The following is a 23,290-nucleotide window of genomic DNA, read 5'->3' on the forward strand; positions in this document are numbered from 1 at the left end:
ACGTCGCTCAACAAACAGCCAGGTCGCCCATTGTGTACGGTGCTTAAGCCTTCAGTATCTCAAAGAACTGTGGGAAGAAGGTTAATCAAGGACAGATTTTACCATAGAGAATACACAGGAACACAAAAAAAACCAATGTCCTTATCCCACCTCTACACGGGGATAGTCGAGAAGCACCGAGTCTGTGTGGGAAAGGGGGAGGCGACTTTGGCACCAGCCTGGCGGATATGTATACAATCTATTTATAATTTGGAACAGGGACCTGGACGCAGCACTTTCAGCAATTTAACGCTTTGATCAGGGACAAGTGTACGTCAGACATGCTCACAAGCCTATGCTTGAACACAAATGAACGCAGGTTATTATTGATGACATAAAAAGCAATTGGTTAGGTGTACACCGTACAGGTGTTCACCTGGGGGCGCTCAATATGAGTGGTAGACCACAGCAGCTGCACTGACGGGCTACATAAACCCGATAAGAAACAGGGGAAGAAAATTGGTCGAACACAAGGTTCTATGGCAGCGCTATCAAAGATGTTGTGTGGATATTTTAAACCACTATGTGGTTAAATTTAAAAAATTGAGAGATTGGATGAAATATATATATTTAATAAACTGAAAATTTCAGCAATGTTTAAAATACATATGTGTAAAACAACAACATAAGGGTACAAATAACAGTGGGTGCACTCTGCATGTTGGACCTGTATAGAAAGTCCTGGGATGGGGAACAGTGGATTGGATGAAATACAGTTATAGTGTTCCCGCTAGGCTTATTTTACAGGGCGCTGCGCCCTGCCCGTTTTTAAGCTGCCGATTTCCGCCCTGCCCTTTTTTGCCCGCCCTGCGCCCTGCACAAGTTAATAGTTGCTGCCGCGCTAGAGGTCTCCTGCTTCTAGCGCGGCAGCGTGTGGAGTGGACACTCCCCCCGCAGCCCAGCCCCCTTCATATTGAATGGCCTCGGCTGCCTTGCCTCCTGTGTGACCCCGCCTCCTCCCGCGCGCTGCATAGAACAGGTCCGTGTGGAATCACCTCCCCTGACTGCACATAGACTCTATGTGCAGTCAGAGGAGGTGGGGCCACACGGACGTGCTCTTGGCAGCAATGCCACTTACAACGGACGTGGCTGGCATCCCCCCCCCCCCCAACCAGTGGCTCCGCCTGGACGTCCGCCCGCCTGTAGGTAGCTGACAGCAGACTGTGTATGTGCGCTGCGCTGCCCGGCTGTAGTATCCGGCAGTAGAATCTGTATTTTCACAGGTGTCCTGCTGGACCGCCGGCAGCCAATCAGGAGCGGCTATCAATGCCGCCGCTCCTGATTGGCTGCTCGGCGGTCCAGCACTTCAGCGTGAGGAACGCCAAACTGCTGGCCCTGGGGGCCGTCCTGCTGCTGTCCGCCTGCCACGCCGTGTCCTGGGGAGTCTCCGGCGGTGAGTCCCCACGCTGGCACCTCCGCTGCCCTGTCGCGACATGCCCCCAGGCCGTTTCTGGTGATGTCGTGACAGGTGTCAGTCACCTCCTCCTGCTTTCCTGTCCTTTGTGATGTTGCGACCTCCAAATTGCCCCATAGACTCCTGTGGTGCACTGTGCCCTATGTGACAGCAGCCAGTCTGTACTCAGTATGCAATGGGCTCCTGGGTTAAATATTACGATTAATTGCAATTAAATGTTTCACTGTGCTATAGAATTATTCTCATCATCATGTCCAGAGAGCAGAGTACCCAGGACAGGTGCACACAGCACGATGTATAATGGAGAATACTACATCCCCATGACCCTGACACTTGCAGTATGCAATGCAGTCCTACTACCCTGCACATGGCATTATACAGTATATATTATTGGCTGCATTGCATGTTACATACAGTAGTAACCGTACCGCAGAGGGTGCTGGCATGCAACACTCCTTTTTCTACCTCCTCATTAAAAAAAAGGTGGCACATTGTGTCTGGAGAGCTGGTGCTGTCCCTGTTTGCTGGGGGATTGTCAGTGTCACTAAACACTGGTCTGAGGCTGCTGCTTGTGCAGGTGGTGTATGGAAATGCCTGAATATTGGTTTACTGTTAATGGTTAGCAGGTGTACTGTATATACCACTGGCGGTGTATTAATGGTCAGCAGGTATATATACCACTGGCGGTATGGATGCTACTTATTAATCACTGGGACACTGAAGAGGGAATGGGATCATTGGGTCGACCATAAGTTGGTCAACAGTCATTACATCGACAGGGTTTTAGGTCGACACATGCCTTAGGTCGACAGTGAAAATGTCAACATGGGTCTTTTGACCTGAATGTCGACACAGTCAACATGGACACAGTTTTAGCTGATGGTGTGACGCTCAGGTGTCACAGGATGGGTTATATAGCATAAATGTGCTGATGGTGTGACGCTCAGGTGTCACAAGATGGATTATATAGCATAAATGTGCCGATGGTGTGACGCTCAGGTGTCACAAGGGGGATTATATAGCAAAAATGTGATGATGGTGTGACGCTCAGGTGTCACAAGATGGGTTATATAGCATAAATGTGCTGATGGTGTGACGCTCAGGTGTCACAAGATGGATTATATAGCATAAATGTGCCGATGGTGTGACGCTCAGGTGTCACAAGGGGGATTATATAGCATAAATGTGCTGATGGTGTGACGCTCAGGTGTCACAAGATGGGTTATATAGCATAAATGTGCTGATGGTGTGACGCTCAGGTGTCACAAGGTGGATTATATACTGTAGCATAAATGTGCTGATGGTGTGACGCTCAGGTGTCACCATTTTGACCTTTTAAATTAAAATGTGCCCTCGCGATTGAAAAATGTGCCCTTCTCGTGGTCAGCACCCTGCCCTAAAAAATTTCTAGAGTGAACACTACAGTTATGCTGCTTTCAGACCGCATAACTGGCTTTGACCCTGTATTTGAAAACGTTTTCGAAAAACGGGTCTGCCAGGTAAAACCCCTTTCACACCGCATCTCTTAAACGGTTCAAGTGTCGTTTGTTTTTAACCTGGCAGACCCGTTTTTGGAAACTTTCCAAATACAGGTCAAAGCCAGTGCGGTCTAGGCACCCCCCCCCCCCCCCGTACCTCGACAGCCAGCCGGCATGCCTCGCTGTTCACAGGGGAGCCGATGCTGCAGCAGGGAGGACATGAGCACCTGTGGGGGGCATGGGGGCCAGGACCACAGCCAGCACTCCCCACCCGCAGCCGCCTGGAGCGGATCTCCTGGCGCAGGTTCGGCGTCTTGCTGCCCCAGCACTGCCCATGTGCCCTCCAGAGGTAGATGGCGGCGGCAGAGAGCGGGGTGCAGTACATTGTAATATAGCCGATCAGCGCTCAGACCGGCACCCGCACCAGGCAGACAGGTGCGCCCCCCTGTGTCCCCGGCTCGCAGTGAGCGAACCAGCCCGCCGTCCTGCACAGCAGCCAGCCCCCTGGCAGCACGGATCCAAAGTAGGCGGCGGAGAGGAGCAGCAGCAGGTTACCGTCTGGCAGCAGTTGGTATATTAAGGGGGAGAGGTCCCGGCAGCGGGGAGGCTACAGGTGGAGTGGAAGCGGCTCCGGAGATGGAGAGCCAGGCACGCAGGACCACCACGAACAGCTCCCTGCCCGGGCTGACACTGGGCTGCAACCTCTGGACTTCAGGGAGTGGATTTTCCTGATGCCCGCCGCGCTGCTGCTCTGCCACAAAGTGCCCCTGTCCACAGCGAAGCATGCCGCCTGGATTACAGGTACCAGGGGAGGGGGGACCAGTGTGGGGTCCTAAATACCGTTTCAGACCCGTTCGGACCACAAAAAAAATGGGTCTGAAACGGGTAGGACCCGGCTTTTTTACCGTTTCCAAAAAACTTTTTTTGGGAAATGGTAAAATCACTCTGCACCTTTCAGACCGCACAGATTACCGTTTTAAAACGGTTAAAAACCGGCAAAATACCGTTTTATTAGTGCGGTCTGAAAGGGGCATTAATGTTATGTGGATATAATTAGCTTTTTATATATCCAACTTGGGCTTTTTTGTTGGGTTAGAAGTTATTAGGATTAATTTGACTCAAAATGGATTAGTCCCACCTATGTGCACATGGTGTTAAATGAGTATACTCAAGTGATTTCAGAAGGTAGGTAGGACGTTTTCAGCTTCACAGACTCTGGTGGGTACCTCCGGCCACTGGTGCAGTCCAAAGTACGCGGCCTTATCAAAGGATCCCCGCCAGCTCCGGTATTTAGGCTGCTGATTAGAATGTCCCCGTTCTCCTCCGGTATCAAGTTCCTTGATAAAGCTGCACACTGGGTAAGCAGCGAAACACGTTGGGGACCCATCCACATTCTCACTGCTGCCCCTGTTGGACAACACCTTTATTTTGCCTGTGGATACAGCACTTCTTTTCCTTATTGGATACAATACCACTCCACCATCTTTTCAAACTACGGGAAACGTAGCTGGAAAACCTCCAGTGGCCGTGGAAAGTGACAACCAAATCCGAAGGTCACTCTACTAGAGAGGATCCAGTATACAGGAGTACATACCCTCAAGCCCATTGGGGCACTGTCCCATCTCCACAAACAACAAGGAGAAACTTCCCCACCCCATCTCCATTTCCATCCAGTGTGGAGACCATTCATCTCCATAACCATCAGGAGGATCCAGCATTGGAAAATATTGGTCCATCCACACCCCAGTCAGTCAACTGGCAGGAGGACTCCCGAATTTCAACTTCCCCACATCTGTTACCATGGAGTGTAGTGTTCACTCTAGAATTTTTTAAGGGCAGGGTGCTGACCACGGGAAGGGCACATTTTAATTTAAAAGGTCAAAATGGTAACACCTGAGCGTCACACCATCAGCACGTTTATGTTATATAACCATCTTGTGACACCGGAGCGTCACACCATCAGCACATTTATGTTATATAACCATCTTGTGACACCGGAGCGTCACACCATCAGCACATTTATGTTATATAACCATCTTGTGACACCTGAGCGTCAGACCATCAGCACATTTATGCTATATAACCATCTTGTGACACCGGAGCGTCACACCATCAACACATTTATGCTATATAACCATCTTGTGACACCTGAGAGCGTCACACCATCGGCACATTTATGCTATATAATCCATCCTGTGACACCTGAGAGCGTCACACCATCGGCACATTTATGCTATATAATCCATCCTGTGACACCTGAGCGTCACACCATCAGCACATTTATGCTATATAATCCATCCTGTGACACCTGAGCGTCACACCATCAGCACATTTATGCTCTATAACCATCTTGTGACACCTGAGAGCGTCACACCGTCAGCACATTTATACTATATAACCATCTTGTGACACCGGAGCGTCACACCATCAGCACATTTATGCTATATAATCCACCTTGTGACACCTGAGCGTCACACCGTCAGCACATTTATGCTATATAATCCATCCTGTGACACCTTAGCGTCACACCATCAGCACATTTATGCTATATAACCATCTTGTGACACCTGAGCGTCACACCATCAGCACATTTATGCTATATAACCATCTTGTGACACCGGAGCGTCACACCATCAGTATATTTATGCTATATAATCCATCCTGTGACACCTGAGCGTCACACCATCAGCACATTTATGCTCTATAACCATCTTGTGACACCTGAGAGCGTCACACCGTCAGCACATTTATGCTATATAATCCACCTTGTGACACCTGAGCGTCACACCATCAGCACATTTATGCTATATAATCCACCTTGTGACACCTGAGCGTAACACCATCAGCACATTTATACTATATAACCATCCTGTGACACCTGAGCATCACACCATCAGCACATTTATGCTATATAACCATCTTGTGACACCTGAGAGCGTCACACCATCAGCACATTTATGCTATATAATCCATCCTGTGACACCTGAGCGTCACACCCTCAGCACATTTATGCTATATAATCCATCCTGTGACACTGGAGCCTCACACCATCAGCACATTTATGCTATATAATCCATCCTGTGACACCTGAGCGTCACACCATCAGCACGTTTATGCTATATAATCCATCTTGTGACACCTGAGCATCATACCATCAGCACATTTATGCTATATAACCATCTTGTGACACCGGAGCGTCACACCATCAGCACATTTATGCTATATAACCATCTTGTGACACCGGAGCGTCACACCATCAGCACATTTATGCTATATAATCCACCCTGTGACACCTGAGCGTCACACCGTCAGCACATTTATGCTATATAATCCATCCTGTGACACCTGAGCGTCACACCCTCAGCACATTTATGCTATATAATCCATCCTGTGACACCTGAGCGTCACACCCTCAGCACATTTATGCTATATAATCCATCCTGTGACACCTGAGCGTCACACCATCAGCACATTTATGCTATATAACCATCTTGTGACACCTGAGCGTCACACCCTCAGCACATTTATGCTATATAATCCATCCTGTGACACCTGAGCGTCACACCATCAGCACATTTATGCTATATAATCCACCTTGTGACACCTGAGCGTCACACCATCAGCACATTTATGCTATATAATCCACCTTGTGACACCTAAGCGTCACACCATCAGCACATTTATGCTATATAACCATCTTGTGACACCTGAGCGTCACACCATCAGCACATTTATGCTATATAATCCACCTTGTGACACCTGAGCGTCACACCGTCAGCACATTTATGCTATATAATCCATCCTGTGACACCTGAGCGTCACACCATCAGCACATTTATGCTATATAATCCATCCTGTGACACCTGAGCGTCACACCATCAGCACATTTATGCTATATAACCCATCCTGTGACACCTGAGCGTCACACCATCAGCACATTTATGCTATATAATCCATCCTGTGACATCTGAGAGCGTCACACCATCAGCACATTTATGCTATATAATCCATCCTGTGACACCTGAGCGTCACACCATCAGCATATTTATGCTATATAATCCATCCTGTGACACCTGAGCGTCACACCATCAGCACATTTATGCTATATAACCCATCCTGTGACACCTGAGCGTCACACCATCAGCACATTTATGCTATATAATCCATCCTGTGACATCTGAGAGCGTCACACCATCAGCACATTTATGCTATATAATCCATCCTGTGACACCTGAGCGTCACACCATCAGCATATTTATGCTATTTAATCCATCCTGTGACACCTGAGCGTCACACCATCAGCACATTTATGCTATATAACCATCTTGTGACACCTGAGCGTCACACCATCAGCACATTTATGCTATATAACCATCTTGTGACACCTGAGCGTCACACCATCAGCACATTTATGCTATATAATCCATCCTGTGACACCTGAGCGTCACACCATCAGCACATTTATGCTATATAATCCATCCTGTGACACCTGAGCGTCACACCATCAGCACATTTATGCTATATAACCACCCTGTGACACCTGAGCGTCACACCATCAGCACATTTATGCTATATAATCCATCCTGTGACACCTGAGCATCACACCATCAGCACATTTATGCTATATAATCCATCCTGTGACACCTGAGCATCACACCATCAGCACATTTATGCTATATAATCCACCTTGTGACACCTGAGCGTCACACCATCAGCACATTTATGCTATATAATCCATCCTGTGACACCTGAGCGTCACACCATCAGCACATTTATGCTATATAATCCATCCTGTGACACCTGAGCGTCACACCATCAGCCTGATATGTCGTCGCTTTGCAGTGTAAGTTAGTAGGGCAACAAATACACTCGCGTGGTGACCAGATTTCCTATACTCAGTCCCATTGCTTGGTCTAGAGGAGCTGGGTCTATGGCAGAGAGAAGAGGATCCCAAGTCCCCTGCCCTTCCCTCTCCTCCCTGTCACAGGTACTGTATATACCCCCTCCTGACACCTGGAAGGATGGGTGTGGATAATAAATATCTATTACCAGGTTGATTACCCTTTTCCTGCAACAGGACTGGCACGTGTGGCTGCCTTTCATCAGCCTGTGCCCTGCAGGTTACCTAATGCACGCAGGAGACTGTCATGTGTGAGTCTCCTGACTCAGTGTCATCCCGGTGTGTCAAAGTCCAGGCATCCCGGGGGAAGCAGCAGAGTCAGGTGACAAACATGTATCAAGATGTAGAAATTGGACCCTTACCTGGGACCTGAGATAAGGGAAAGTCCCGGAATTCTGATGAGGTCACATGATCAAAGATTCCATCATATCAGTACCTGCTGGGGGTTGTGAGTTTCCAGTCCAAGCATACAGATGTCATATAACTGCCCTGTGTTGTCATCTACAAGCCGCTGGTTCCGGGTGATAGATCCAGTGTCCAGACTAATTGATGACAGCCGGGCAGACTGTATGTGCGCTGCCCGGCTGTACTGCTGTAGTCTCCGGCAAGAGAATCTGTATTTTCATATCTCCCGCTGGACCGCCGGGCAGCCAATCAGGAGCGGCGGCATTGATAGCCGCTCCTGATTGGCTACCGGTGGTCCAGCAGGAGATCTGTGAAAATACAGATTCACCTGCCGGATACTACAGCCGGACAGCGCACATACAGTCTGCCTGGCTGTCAGCTACCTACAGGCGGGCGGAGCCACTGGTTGGGGGGAGATGCAAGCCACGTCCGCTGCTTATGTAAGTGGCATGGCTGCCAAGAGCACGTCCTTGTGGCCCCGCCTCCTCTGACTGCACATAGAGTCTATGTGCAGTCAGGGGAGGTGATTCCACACGGACCTGTTCTATGCAGCGCGCGGGAGGAGGTGGGGTCACACCGGAGGAGAGGCAGCCGAGGCCAATGAATATGAAGCGGGCTGGGCTGCGGGGGGGGGGGGTGTCCACTCCACACGCTGCCGCGCTGGAAGCTTACACTATGAGGAGACCTCTAGTGCGGCAGCAACTATTAACTTGTGCAGGGCGGACAAAAACGGGCAGGGCGGAAATCGGCAGCTTTAAAAGGGGCAGGGTGCAGCGCCCTGTGAAATAAGCCTAGCGGGAACACTAGAGTGGTAAATATATCCACATAACATTAACTGTATTTCATCCAATCCACTGTTCCCCATCCCAGGACTTTCTATACAGGTCCAACATGCAGAGTGCACCCACTGTTATTTGTACCCTTATGTTGTTGTTTTACACATATGTATTTTAAACATTGCTGAAATTTTCAGTTTATTAAATGTATTGTAATAGCTCATCCAATCTCTCAATTTTTTAAATTTAACCACATAGTGGTTCAAAATATCCACACAACATCTTTGATAGCGCTGCCATAGAACCTTGTGTTCCACCAATTTTCTATTATTGATGACATGTCTACATTTTTTATTTATTTTTAAACACAATCAATAGATATACATGTATTAACCATGATATGTATTTCTATGGTTGGTATATGGCCTTATCTGCAGAACTCATTATGCTGCTAATAGGTTTTCCCCGTATACAAATATATGTAAAGTCTACAGAAAAAAGCAAAAATGGCATTGCAGGCAGCACAGCGCTTATATAGCAATGCCTTAAAGTACAATCTCCTGTTAGGTGTACAAGGCCTCAAACAATTACTCTGCATCCCTACAACATATCACACCCTGTTTGTGAAACAGAAAGTACAGCTCTGCACAGCAATAACTACACTGTACACGCGAAGCAATCGCACAGCCTCATGTACACACCGTGCAAGTCTGACTTATTAAATGGATCGCCGATCACATTCCACCTGCAGAGCCATTCGTGACTAAAGGCCCATACAGACACAAAGATCCTATGCCCACGACTATGAAAGATTACTCTCACCATCAGATGATTTTCCCAGTTTGCGCAAGTGTGTTCTGATCCTTCCACAACTCTGCGACAGAGACAGAGTGATTGAGGCCGGAACGGACATCACACGCCCTCCCTGACAACACCTGGGAATGTCTGCTTTTGCCCGACACACCCAGAAAACAATCATTACCATCTCCCAAAGGGTGGCTTCCTGCCAATCAAATTGTGAGGGGATTGTGATTTGATTAGGCGCGGATTTTTATCACTGTTTAGCCTTGCGCAAGTGTGCTACAATCCGTATGCAAGCACAGTCATCCGATAATATTGCAAATTCATACAACAGAGATCAGCTCTGAATAACCCCCTAAGTAAGACAAACTGCCCGGGGATCTTGGAACACTGTACACCTGTATTTTGTTAGGCCCTTTGACACAGAAAACAACCTTTTTTTTTTTTTTATCAGAGAACTGAGGCACAGTAGACAGGCTTTGTTGCCATCGTGAAACACAGTCAGAAATGTCTTGACACAATGGAGTATATTCAATGCCCTTTAGCGAGCTGTGACTGCAAACAGTGTCGATAGCTTGCCACCACAGCTCACAGTATTTCCAGAAAGGTGGAAACGGTGAGTGCGGCAGTCAAAATGGTGAATGCATTAGCGGTGAATCTTGTCGTTTGAGGGAATCCTTTAATAGCTGGTGAGGATTCCCCCGGAACATAGAATAAGGTGAGCGGCCGGTGGGGGGTGGGTTAGATGGCGAGGATGGCTTGTTTTCGCCGAAAACAAGCCACCCTCGCCGGCGGCATTGAATACCGCCCAATGGCGGGCGTTCATGGGTGATGACAGGGAGGTGACTTCGCACTCACATGGAAATGGTTTATACTATTGGTCGACCTTCCCAATGTCGACCTAATGCTTGTGTCAACCTTTTGTCCCTGTCTAGCATAGGGATGTTGACCTTTTTCCGTCACGGGCCTGGCCAAATCCACCTTGCAATGGTGCCTTCAACAAGAGGATACAGAATGAGAATCAATATTTGCTCTAAACAAGCAAGAGTAAGAGAGTGGAATCTCAAACACATACGTTACCTACAGTATGTACACAGGCGTACATTCCCCCTATACTCTGAGTACATCAGAATGCAATTATGGTGAAGGGAAGCAGGGGCTGTTATTCAGATTCTGTAATGAAGCAGTGTATACAGTGCAGTAACTATGCCATTCAGGCCAACACAACTGTCTCCCCTAGTAGGAAAACTGACTTAATCATTTCCCCCCCAGGGGTGACGCACAAATGGCAGTGATCCTGGACCCTGTACTGCTGCCAGGTGGGAAGAGGACAATTCTCTTTCTGGGTGGAGTTCTTTTTAAAAAAAATGTATCTAATTATATTTTCTAGCTTTAGAACATCCTGCCCTGCTAAACGCTGCAACATGTTCCCATTTACCATGTAACCTTCGTATTGACCTTGAGAGTTTAGAAGGAGAACCAAGAAAGTGCATAGTGTAGAGGGCCTGAGATCAGGATTGTGTGGTCTTGTACAGATAAGAAAGAGGAAAAAACAAAAAGCTACTTACAAGACACAACTATTTGGCACCAAACAAGAGAGTATATATTCTTAAAATACACAGTGACATAAGTTCATGTCTAGTGACCGGGATATACAATAATCACACAGCATAGTATGGATTAATGCTCCTTCAGGTGAAGCAAGTTATAAAAACTAAATATATTTTTTGGCTTTGATTTTAGGCATTTATAAGCAGGGCTGGGCACGTTTCAGAAAACCTGCAGCAAAAATAAAGTCTTGTGACATCATACGCTTATTTGGGCACACGGGGAGACTGCAGCCCTGTGACTGCAGCCCTGTGCTGAGTGATGTAATATAGCACAGATCGCTGACACATGCTATGCAACAGACGTGTTGCTGAGCGATCTGTGCTACTCAGTTTCTTGACCCACATGTAGCGCGATCTGACTAGATCTGGACTACATGTGATAAAGACCTTAGCGGCCAATGGAGATGCGTGGGACAATCATATTTGGGGGGGTTTTGCGGTTTGAGAGGGTCCTAAAATAACCAATTGTCTATAAGCAAATTAGAAGCCCCCACATCAGTATAGGACAAGCGCTCTTGCATGAAACACTGAAAAGATCTGTGCAGTGTAGAGTAGTAGATGCATTGTAGTATGTGAAACAAGGGCACAGATTATGCAGATTATATAAAAGATATTGTTCTTCATGTACAAGGGGCAATAGATGCAACGGGATAGGGTCATTAGGTCGACAAGCATTGGGTCAACACCATTAGATCAACATGCAGAAAGGTCGACAAAAGCATTAGGTCGACATGGGCAAGGTCGACAGTCAAAAAGGTCAACATGGGGTTTTTCACAGCCTTTTGAACTGCAGACAGGCGGTATTCCATGCCCTAGCATCCACTAGGGCAGGGGTGGCCAAACCTGTCCTCAAGATCTACCAACAGTGCATGTTTTCCAGACAACCTGTGGATCTAGAGTAGGAATGAATGCAGCATGTTTGAAAATGTGACAATTAGTATTGACTGCAGCTGTGCAGCAGCTAGGTGATGTGGAAAATGTGGACCGTTGGTAGATCTCGAGGACCAGTTTGGCCACCCCTGCACTAGGGCGTGGGGGGGGAATAAAATAGTGCCCAAGCACAGCGAGCCATGCCATGCAAGGAGACGCGGCGCTACGTTTCAGTGTCCATGTCGACATTCGAGTAAAAAAACAACAAAAAAAAACAGTGAAAAACCCCATGTCGACCTTTTGACTGTCGACCTAATGCTTGTGTCGACCTGCTGACATGCCGACCTTTCTGCATGTCGACCTAATGATCCATACCCGATGCAACATTTTGGATAATAAAAGTCACTATAAATGGATGTACTGCCACTGCACCCACCGGGCACCTACCTCTGCTAATACGCTGCTTTTCTCCAGAGAGGATTCCAGGAGAGTCAATGATGCTGATGCTTTTAAGAACCTGATTGGGCAGCTGCGAGCACATGAACCTGCAATACAGCAATTAGATTTAGTGAGCGAATAGGAGCCTTTATTACAAACATAGAGCGTCATCCATGTGACTTCCTGAGGAGAATGTATGTAAAGTCAAAGTCAGCACATTGGTCTAGTCAGCAACAACATGTCTATATTGGCACATGATTAGAAATGCCCCATATTACAGATATATACTATATATATATATATATATATATATATATATATATATATATATATATATATATATATATATATATATATATATATCTATATCACACACACACACACACAAAATAGCAGAAACGTGATGTTCTAGGCTGGTGATGATCATTAACGGAGAAGATGACCGTCTTTCCTACAGAACTGAAATGCTTTCCTAATAGAGCCACAAAACCCACCAGCAATCACCTAACCTAGACAATAATAACTGTATATTCCTAGCAGCAGCATCAACACACTCCATTGTTCTGCCTGATTCCAGGCCACAAACACAATTACGCAGGCAGGCCTGGTCGGCTATTCTCAGGAGTTCTGATGAGTCAGCTCTAATTATCTCCTCATACATGTGATTTACTGTAATGCTTTATGTTTAGATATATTATGGCAGACACAAATCATGCCCACAATGATATTACCGTATTCTGTTACAGTATGTGCTTTAGCAGGAACAAAAACCTTATTACTATTACACAAATGTAGCCAGAGAGATATTGTTTGAGTGCTAACAGCATCAAAGCTAATACTTAACAAACGCAAACAGGAAAAGAAGCAAAGTAATGCTGGGTACACACCAGGGCGACAAGGGTCCGATCCCATCAATCTTGATCCAATTCCGACCGATTGGATGTAGATTGTGTGGTGATTGGGCCCTTTTCTGCCCTGGTGTGAACTGATACCGATCTGATGCGCGGTCCCGCGGTACCTGCTGCAGGTAGCATCTGAAGAACGACCATACACCCGGGTGCGTGTCGCCATCGGATCGGACCCGCGTCATCGTGAGCGGGTCGGAAGAAACACTGACGACCCGCTCACGATGTGTGTACCCCGCATAAAGCAAAATGTATCAGTCAGTTGAGCACCTCAGCAAAGGTGTAACATCCAGGCAACAGCGTTTTCTCTGTACATACAGGTACCTAGAACACTCTGCAAACAAATATTACCCTGTAGTTACACATTCATGGTAGAGAACAACACATACATTTACACAGTTCCCTGATTCAATATACAAACCTCTCCAGTCTTATTCGTTTACACTCACAGGGGATATGGTCAGTAGGTCGACATGCATTGGGTCAACATGCACAAAGGTCGACATGTGGTTAGGCTAATAGTCAGAGGGTCGACACAGGGTATTACACCTTTTTTTTAGCCAACAGGCGGTATTTCATGGCCTACCATCCACTAGGGCGTGGTGGGAGAATAAAATAGTGCGCCCGAAGCATGGCAAGCCATGCACGGCTGTGTCGAGGGTGTAGTTAGACGGTGTCGACACTCGGGATCACATAAGTCAAGTCATATTGGATTTGTACAACTGAAACCAGTTTTTCTGGATTAAAAAATAAAAACCAGTATTACTTTTGTCAAAAATGTAAAGCCGCCAAATTGTTGGCAGTGGGAGATTATTATACAACTTTAAGAATATCAATTATTGTGTATATGTTACAAGCTATTATGTAAGACTAAACCTAAAACCATATATCCTTTCAGAAAAAAATGCTAGGAATCAATACATGTTCTATGCTCCACCCAACAGAGTACAGAGGGAATAGCAATAACGGTTAGGGTGTATAAATGCTACGGTTTCCTATAGCAACCGGTCAGATGTTTGTTTTATACCGTAAACTGCAGAAGAAAGAATCAGCAACAGCACACTCCATTTATAGACTGTAACCTAGGAATGTGCAAATACTCGTTCGCCTTACTGATAGTCTATCTAAGAATGTAGCACCATGCACACAGTTTCCATCATGGGAAGGTAAAGTGCTACATTCTGCAAGCAAAGGAATACTTCACAGCTTCTAATGATAGATAGAAATAAATAGAAAGAAACAAACAAACAAACTCCACGTGAACGATGGATGTAGATGTTCTGACCACTCACTGCGCATCTAGCTATTTTGACCACCATATAGTTTAGGTATTCCATGCCGCCCAAAATTTTGCCAGGTGAAAAAGAAACCTCAAATATCTGGCTATCAGTATTTAATCACGGGTATTTTCACCTGTGTTTGAGTCCATTTTTGCCCATGCCAATTCAGCTCGAAGTCACCAAAACCATGTGAATTCGCTGCAATTTCACAGATTTCTGCTGTTTCTCCCAATGCTGGATTTTTTGCCTGAATGAGGATTGACCAGGGTGAGTTGAATTTGCCCCAAAAGAGGGAGAAAAGTGCAGATTTTTCACCTGGGATTGAATACCCCCTTAATCGCCACTGCATATCTCAACAGGCTCATGCCCCCTATATCTATTTCATCTCTGTCTCCGTTCCAATCTCCATCACCTGTTAGAACCATCATCAATCACCGACATGTGCCATCTCCAACCTTCCCATCTCTCTCCCCCACCCCCCAAATAATAAAATAATTTAGTCTTCTTATCTATAACTCGTTATCTGCCCTGTCACCAAATCCTGCCCACCCAAACTAGGAGAAAAACAGGTTATTTTCCTCAGGAATCTGCTGACTATTCACGTCTGCTGGGTTTGGAGCATGTTGAATATTGAGGTGTTTCTACCAGATCAACCGGACTGGATAATCCAAGGAATGCAACAGAGAATAAAAGTAACAGTGTAACATTGAAATGGACCTACTCTACAGGTTCTACGTTATGGGGAAAATAGTCAATTTCTATAGACATTATCTAATTATTAGTTTTAGAAGCAGGCCCACATAATGCTACAATGAACAAATTGCTCGCGATAATGTAGTATTGCTGATCAATAACATAGCTGTTCTGTCAGAAAACCATCTCACATGACCAAGTACCTGATAAGAACAAACACTTGACAAAGGGGTAAGAGATCCATTCTATATTTAGAAAACAGCAATAATCTCAGCATTACTATTTGGATATGTCAAAAGTGTGGCAAGGCATGCTTTGATGCAAACACATACTTACTCCTTTCACATCGCCAAAATAACTCAGGTCGGACCCCGGTTACTGCCGAGTCAACGTGCAGTGTGAAAGCGCCACTAGTTAATAACTCAGGTCGACCAACCTGGTATTTGAACCCAGGTTGGACCCAGCTTCTTGTGAAGTTAAAAGATACAGACCCAAGATATTTGACCAGGGTCTGAGAAAAGGGATTTTGATTGGCTGTTTCTGTTTCCATGTCACCTGCCTGAACCCTGTACAGGATCTGAGCTGGGTCCGACCCGGTTTGAGATGCGAGGTGAGTAAAAGTGAGACAAGACACTGGGATTGTGCGTTCCATAGCAGCTGTAGGCCCACATGCTAAATACCCCCAATAACACTATAGATGAGATGGCGTTAGAGATACAGTTCCTATTTCTGCAATGGGGAACCAGCAAAACCCTTCCAGTCTGAATCCCCATCAGCATGCACAATGGTCTGTGAGCAGATCAGCACAAGACGTCACCGGACAGAGAAGTTATGGTAAATACCAGCAGCATACTCATTAGCATCACTGTGATACTAAACTAAATATCCCACTGGTATTTGGGACTGTGTCCTACTTATTTGTAGGGTCTCCTCTTCAGCAAAGACACTGACAAATTGTGTTTGCTGCACAAATGCTTTCAAAATAATGTGAATAATAAAATCGCTGGCAAACTGACAAGTACACAACAAACTACTGTAACCCAACCACAGACAGCAGCACCTGACAGCTGCCAGCTTTGCATATTAGTAGTGGAAGTGCTCGGTTTCTAAATAGGGATTATCACAGCTGAAAAATACAAAAACAAAACAAAATTTGGAAGTACAAATACTACTTCCCATAACTCCCCTTATGGATCTTAGCAATTAATATAATACTTTATAGGTTACTAAAGCTCTACAAAGCACTGCATTCCCCTCACACCCAATATAAAAGACACAATTAATGTTACTGGTAAGCCCCATATACACTCAGTGATTCACGTTACTCAGCAGCCGCACCGCTAATTGCCGACTCAACACCTAGGTTCTTATAGCTATGAATAACTAGACCAGAAGTAAATACAACACTAGAGCCACAAGTCCGTACTGGTGAAGTACTGTGCATGCGCATATTCTTATCTCTGTGCGGGCACCTTCGCCAACCTGCACTATCAGTGTGGTGCTCGCACAGGGGAGGGCAGGATGGGGATGGTGGCGGCACTCAGACATGGAAAAGTCCAGCGTTTTATGGGCGTTCCCAGGCAAATGCTGGGTGTTCCCATGTAAATGCGGCCGTGACACTGTGTGCCGGGGGGGCGGGCGGCTGACGTCATGTGACCCACAAATATAACACAGTCTCCACTGACTTATATTTGCGAGCCCTGGAGAAATCATTCGACCATCAAATAATTTCTACTGCTGCGGGCACATGCGAGGGGGTGTTTTCCGAACACATCCCCTCGCATGGTTTTTTCGGCGGGTGGGCACTCTGGGACTCGGTAAGCTGCGATCTCTGCAGCTTATCGAGTCAACCTGAATCATTGGAGGGGGACACATTAGTAATCATTTTCAACCCACTGAGCTACAATATAATATATGTAGCACTGCCGCCGATTATACAATGCTTCACCTAGAACAGCAGTTGGAGGAGAATCTTCTGAGCATCATGTGAGCGATGTAATCGCAGCTTACTGCAAACTTCCTTATTGAGTTTGCAAATTAGTTTCAACAAAATGTAAAGACAGCAAAAAAAATAAAATAAAAACCCACTAATTTCACATACTGGATATTTACAAACAGAGAATTGGGTAACAGCTTGGAGATAACAGGAAATGTGGTTACTAATACTGCCTTCACATTGCAGAAATGGGTAATGACATGGTATTCTTAAATGGGACTTTAAAACGGGTCTGAGCCTTGAGACCTTTCACATTGCAGGTGAAAACCGTTTTAAAAATCATTTAATACCATTCAAACATTCAACCCGTTTAACCCCCAAGGGACACGTTTCAAGCCATTGAAATAGAGCTGTTCAAACTGCCAAAAAAACGGCTTTAAAACGTGTAGGACTCTGCTTTTTAACCGTGTTGAAATACCGGTTAACTTTAACCGGTAAATCAACTCTGGCACCTTCACACTGCAGCCTTAAACGTTTTATAATGGAAAAAAAACGGCAATATACCGTTTTAAAAGTGCGATGTGAAAGGGGTATAACTTTATTGTATACAGTAAAGCCCAAGGGCTTTAATTCTATGCCCATATCTAGTAGGGCTGGTTTGGGCTTGTTTAATTGTTGTATTAAGTTTAAAGTCAGGTTTCAATTATGTTCTGTGTGGCCAGAGGTCGACCAATGGAAGTCCTGCTGCCTGATCAATGCCACCAGGTATGGCACATAGTAATACAGTATAGCACCAAACAAACGGCTTGCAATCTGGACAGACAAAGTCATATTACGTATACTGGGATTGTACCTGTTTAGAAAGGAGTTTCCGAAACTGTTCAATTTGCGAAAGGGTTTTTTAGGATCAACCACCAGAGCGTTTCCCGGGATGCTTCCTTCTTTTTCTCCATACATCACAGCGATGAATGAATCCGTGGTGGGCTCTGGTCCTATCCGCATTCCAGGAAAGTCTTGTTCTAGTAAGTATCTGGTAAAGAACAAGATAATGGTCACCAATATACAATGAGCATAGATGTATTCCATGTGCAGCAACACATAACCAGTGTTTGATCTGGTTAGGTCTGGTAGTGATGGGAACTCTGCTCTGCACCATCAGTCCAAATAAGCTCCTCAATAACCACAGCCAGATATCCAGACTGGCCATTAATATTCCTTCTCGTGTAACAAGAGATTCCCCATATTGGCTACGAGTGATTGGCTGCTGGGGAATCCCTGCAATTGATCATTTTGCAGTTGTTTATCATTTTTTGATGACTTTTTTTTTTATAAACAAGAAAATGTCACTATTATTTCCATATATACATATTATACTATGATGGATAAATACAGGAAGAATTTTATATTCAACAAATTGATGAATGAGGATCTCAGGGAAGTACAACTCTTTATTAAACTGCATAGGAAAATTGTATCTTTATAGGCGTGCTTAGGTGTCTTCAGGACTACCTATCATTTTACTGGGACCATTATAGTGGTATCCAGGGGCCCACATTCACTACTTTCCTCAGGGGTGCAGAGACAAAAGCACTAAAACCTGACCTACCAGGGTCTGCTTTCACTGGTTACGGTATATTGGATCTAAAAGGTCTACAGTCAAAAGGTCAACAACTATTGATCGACATGGGCAGAAAGTCGATATGAAAAAGGTTGACGTGAATTTTTCATGAGTGTCTAGGTCGACAAGGGCACCGAATAAGTTTGCTTCTGTGCTTGCAATTCTTTGGGCATGGGGGGGGGGGGGTGTTATTCTGGTTGATTCACTTGGATGTGAATTTGTATCATTGCGAGTGAACCAGATCCCGCCTTGAGAATGGTGGTACGGAGGCCCACCATTCGCAATGCGCATACTCTCCCACTGGCTGTGAATGGATGTTTTTTTTTTTTATTTGAGTAAACTAGCTGGAAGCAGAGTAGAGACATGAGGGTATGGTATTCTGCTGTCCTATCAGAATCCGAGCCTGGTTCATGGGGTTCCCAGGTTTACATACAGGATCACCCTACACAGTCTGTTTTTCCTTGTGCTAGTATAACAATCTACAGTAGATTTTAAAACTTGTCAGGTGTAACATTTTGGTACTCCAAGCGAGTAGACCAGTGTTTTTCAAACACTGTGCCGTGGCACACTAGTGTGCCTTGAGCTGTTCTCAAGTGTGACCCCAGAGCTAGAGATGCCCAACCCGTTTACAGCCACCAACAGTTCAACTGTTATTGACTGGTCTCTTCTTTTCATATAAGTGGCCAATGTATTTTCATTTTGTTACCTGTGGGGACCAGTGTAATTGCTTTTTATATGGCAGCCAATATGTTTGTTTTTTTCCCTGTGGGGATCTCATGGTGGCAATTTTCAAACCTTATTTAGTGTGCCACAAGGTAAAAAGGTTAAAAAACCCTGGAGTAGAGTATGTGGAGAGAGCAGATAGGGAAGTCTGAGGGGAGTTGGTATGTGTGGGCATTTTGGGCTTAATTTCAGATCCTGAAATTGTCTGTGTCAAACTGCGGTCTACCACAGGATTGCCATACGCATGGCATGTGTTCAAACAGTTCAGTCAAATCAGGGGACAATTCTACACCTAATTGTACATGGACTTAGGTGGACAGACAGGTGATCTTTTAATATCTCTGTCTCCCCTCCTGTGTAATAGTTCACTCATTGTCTGGATATTTTTAGGAAGACAAAGTAGAAAATAGCAGTTAGAAGCCGATTGTTTGGTTCTTGCTCTCCTGGATTTTATAAATCTTCCCCATTTATATACTAAAACGGAATAGGCATTAGAGGCTGCTAACCAAATAGGAAGCTACTACTTAAGCTAGCTTAAAAAAAGGCAAATCTTCCACGATCTAAAAAACAACAAATCAACTAAATATAACTAAATATAACCTATGACCATCAGAAATGTGAAGCTAAGACAGCATTTGTAGGAAGTGTGCAGTCTCAAAATCGCCTATCTTAGCAAACTCCCTTCCGTTGCCAACGCGTTCAGAGTCATGTGAACTGGCGTGTCCCGTGCCTGAACTCCAACACACGGTTTATCTTCCACCACGCCAACACAAATATATATTCTATATATTGCATTTATTTAAACAAGCCCCTTGTTTCTGTCAAGCAAAAACAATGCTTATTCCTGTCAGGACGAATTATGGAAGTTCACAAAGAAAAAACAAATCTTAGCAGGGGAAGAATGAGTAACCTGAGGAAAACTCAGTCATAATACTGGTTTGTGAATAACAGAGTCAAATTATTAGGTTCTAAAGATAATGGATATGACTAACTTGTTAAAAGGAAGAAAAAAAAATTACATGGATAAAAAAAGCTATTAGTAGCAAAGCAAAGAGAACTATTCTCTTTGTAGGATTCCATGAGGGCAATTCAATTGCTAATAGTGCTCCATCTACCATTTAAAGTGATTGAAGAGCTATTCAATTGTTTTTGTTTTTTAATCGTAACTATTAATGCCGGGATTAGCTACATAATGCTGCTAAAACTGACCATAGTGCTGGGCGTGACCTAAAAAGTGCTATTTAGGCCTCCAAACAGTCACTTTTAGCAAATTTCAGCCGGCCAGCTCCAGAAGCTCAAATGTGCCTCAGTGCACACAAACAGACGAACAATTGAATTGTTCCATTGGGTGCCACTTAGCTCCGGCTGCAGGAAAAAAAACTATTGAATGCCCCCGCCCCTACACCCAACCAAGACAGTTGACTGCAGCCTGCATGTGTGGTTGATCTACTCCAGGCATGTCCAAACTATGGCCCTCCAGCTGTTAAAAAACTACAGGTCCCATCATGCCTTGCCACAGTTTTGCTGTTATGGAATGCTAAAACTATGTCAAGTCATGCTGGGATGTGTAGTTCCACAACAGCTGGAGGGCCACAGTTTGGACATGCCTGATCTACTCCATTAAATAACCTGAGAAAGCTTTTGAAACAAAAAATTTGCCAGTACTCTATTCAATAAAGAGGATGACATTTTTTCTTTTTAATTATTATTTATATTTTCTTTAGTAAAATAGAGCAGTTGTGGAACTTACACCCCCCAGAATGCCATCATTTTAGCATTCCGAATCGGTGGCAGGTCATGCTGGGATGTGTAGTTCCACTACAGCTGGAGGGCCACGAGATGAGCACGCCCGTATGAAGTGCCAAGTGTCAATTTGTGGTGTGTCATGTTGGAAAATGACAATTATGCAGCAATTTTCCAGAAGTGTTGCCTTGACAAGCAGTGTGTGACTGAAGTCGCAATTTCAATAATTGGGCTGGAAAAAAAAAGATTTTATAGCAAATTTGAATTACAGGTCGAGTATCCCTTATCCAAAATGCCAGGAGAATTTTGGATAACGGATTATTCCACATTTCGGAATATTTTAATATTTCAATGATGTATCTTGAGGTATCTTGCATTTATGTTGTACATATACATCAAACACATGAAACAATAAACACAAATATATTTTATTTGTGCATAAAACAAGGTTTCAAAACATGAAACAAAGTTTGTGTACAATCTCAGCCACTGAATTTAAATGCCAAGAAATCATTGTCTTGCACATATATAGTGGCAGTTACATATCATGTCCTCAGTAGTGCCAGTTACATATCATGTCCTCAGTAGTGCCAGTTACATATCATGTCCTCAGTAGTGCCAGTTACATATCATGTCCTCAGTAGTGCCAGTTACATATCATTCCCTCAGTAGTGCCAGTTACATATCATTCCCTCAGTAGTGCCGTCACAGATGTCCCCAGTACGTTTTTAGCAAAAAAAAAAAATTTTTGCTTCACTTTCTGGAATGTCTGGTTTTCGGAATAATTCGTATAACGGATATTCGGATACGGGATACTCAACCTGTAGTAAACCAATGCAAGTCTAACCTTTTACTAACACCTGACAAATGTGGGCTAGACAATCATACCCAATGACGGCAATGAATTATACATTTTTAGGCAGTACGTAAACTAGATTAGCCAGACAGCAAGCAAGGATGTGAGGCATTATCCTAAAGGCCATGTGATGGATTTGCTTTTCATCATGTGCTTGTACACTAGAAATTCATGAGAAAACAAAAAAGCAAAAGCATACATTAAGCCTCAATACGCCACACAGCACAAGAGGCCTGTCAGGAGTGAGCCAGTATGATTTTACTTGTTAGTCATACCCCTTTCACACAGAAAATGAAATACCCGGGTGAAGCAGTTCCACCGGAATTTTTATTAAATACCCGGGTCCTTTTTCTGTGTGAAAGGGCACACCCGTGTTGTAAATGCCATCTCTCTGACCCTGGATTTGACCAGGGTCGAGGACACGGGATTTATGACCCGTGTTGACCATTTCACACAGAAGAAATACCCGTGTTATTCAGCAAATTACCGGGTAGAAATTTTCAACCCGGTAATTTGTTCTTCTGTGTGAAGGGGGGTCAGGCTGCACCCAGCAAAATGACACGGCATTTGAAATGCCGTTTATTTGCCGGGATTTTCAGACTTTTCTGTCTGAAAGGGGTATCTGTGCCGGTTTTTCTAATAAAAAGGGGAGTGCATGCTCTGCATAAACAAAATGTTGGGTACTTGTGAGTTATCCGGGCGTCCGATTTTTTGATTGTATGCCTTAAGTTAAGGCATACAATCAGATGCGATGCGATGCGATATCGCATCGCATCGCATCGCATGCGACCATCGGATGCGATGA

The 23,290-nt window shown here is 44.8% G+C and overlaps 1 protein-coding gene across 1 annotated transcript in view; it reads right to left on the reverse strand.

The window, feature by feature from the left end:
- Positions 1-23,290, reverse strand: part of EHD4 (EH domain containing 4) — a 63,089-nt gene that overhangs the window by 34,360 nt on the left and 5,439 nt on the right. The window contains exons 2-3 of the mRNA XM_083167335.1: positions 18,399-18,575; positions 12,741-12,838 (exon numbers count right to left, since the gene is read on the reverse strand). Coding sequence (XP_083023461.1) covers positions 12,741-12,838; positions 18,399-18,575 — 275 coding nt within the window. The remainder of the gene's footprint in view (positions 1-12,740; positions 12,839-18,398; positions 18,576-23,290) is intronic.

The sequence above is a fragment of the Crinia signifera genome, chromosome 12 (genome assembly GCF_055691185.1).
Source record: "Crinia signifera chromosome 12, ASM5569118v1, whole genome shotgun sequence".
Taxonomy (NCBI): Eukaryota; Metazoa; Chordata; class Amphibia; order Anura; family Myobatrachidae; genus Crinia; species Crinia signifera.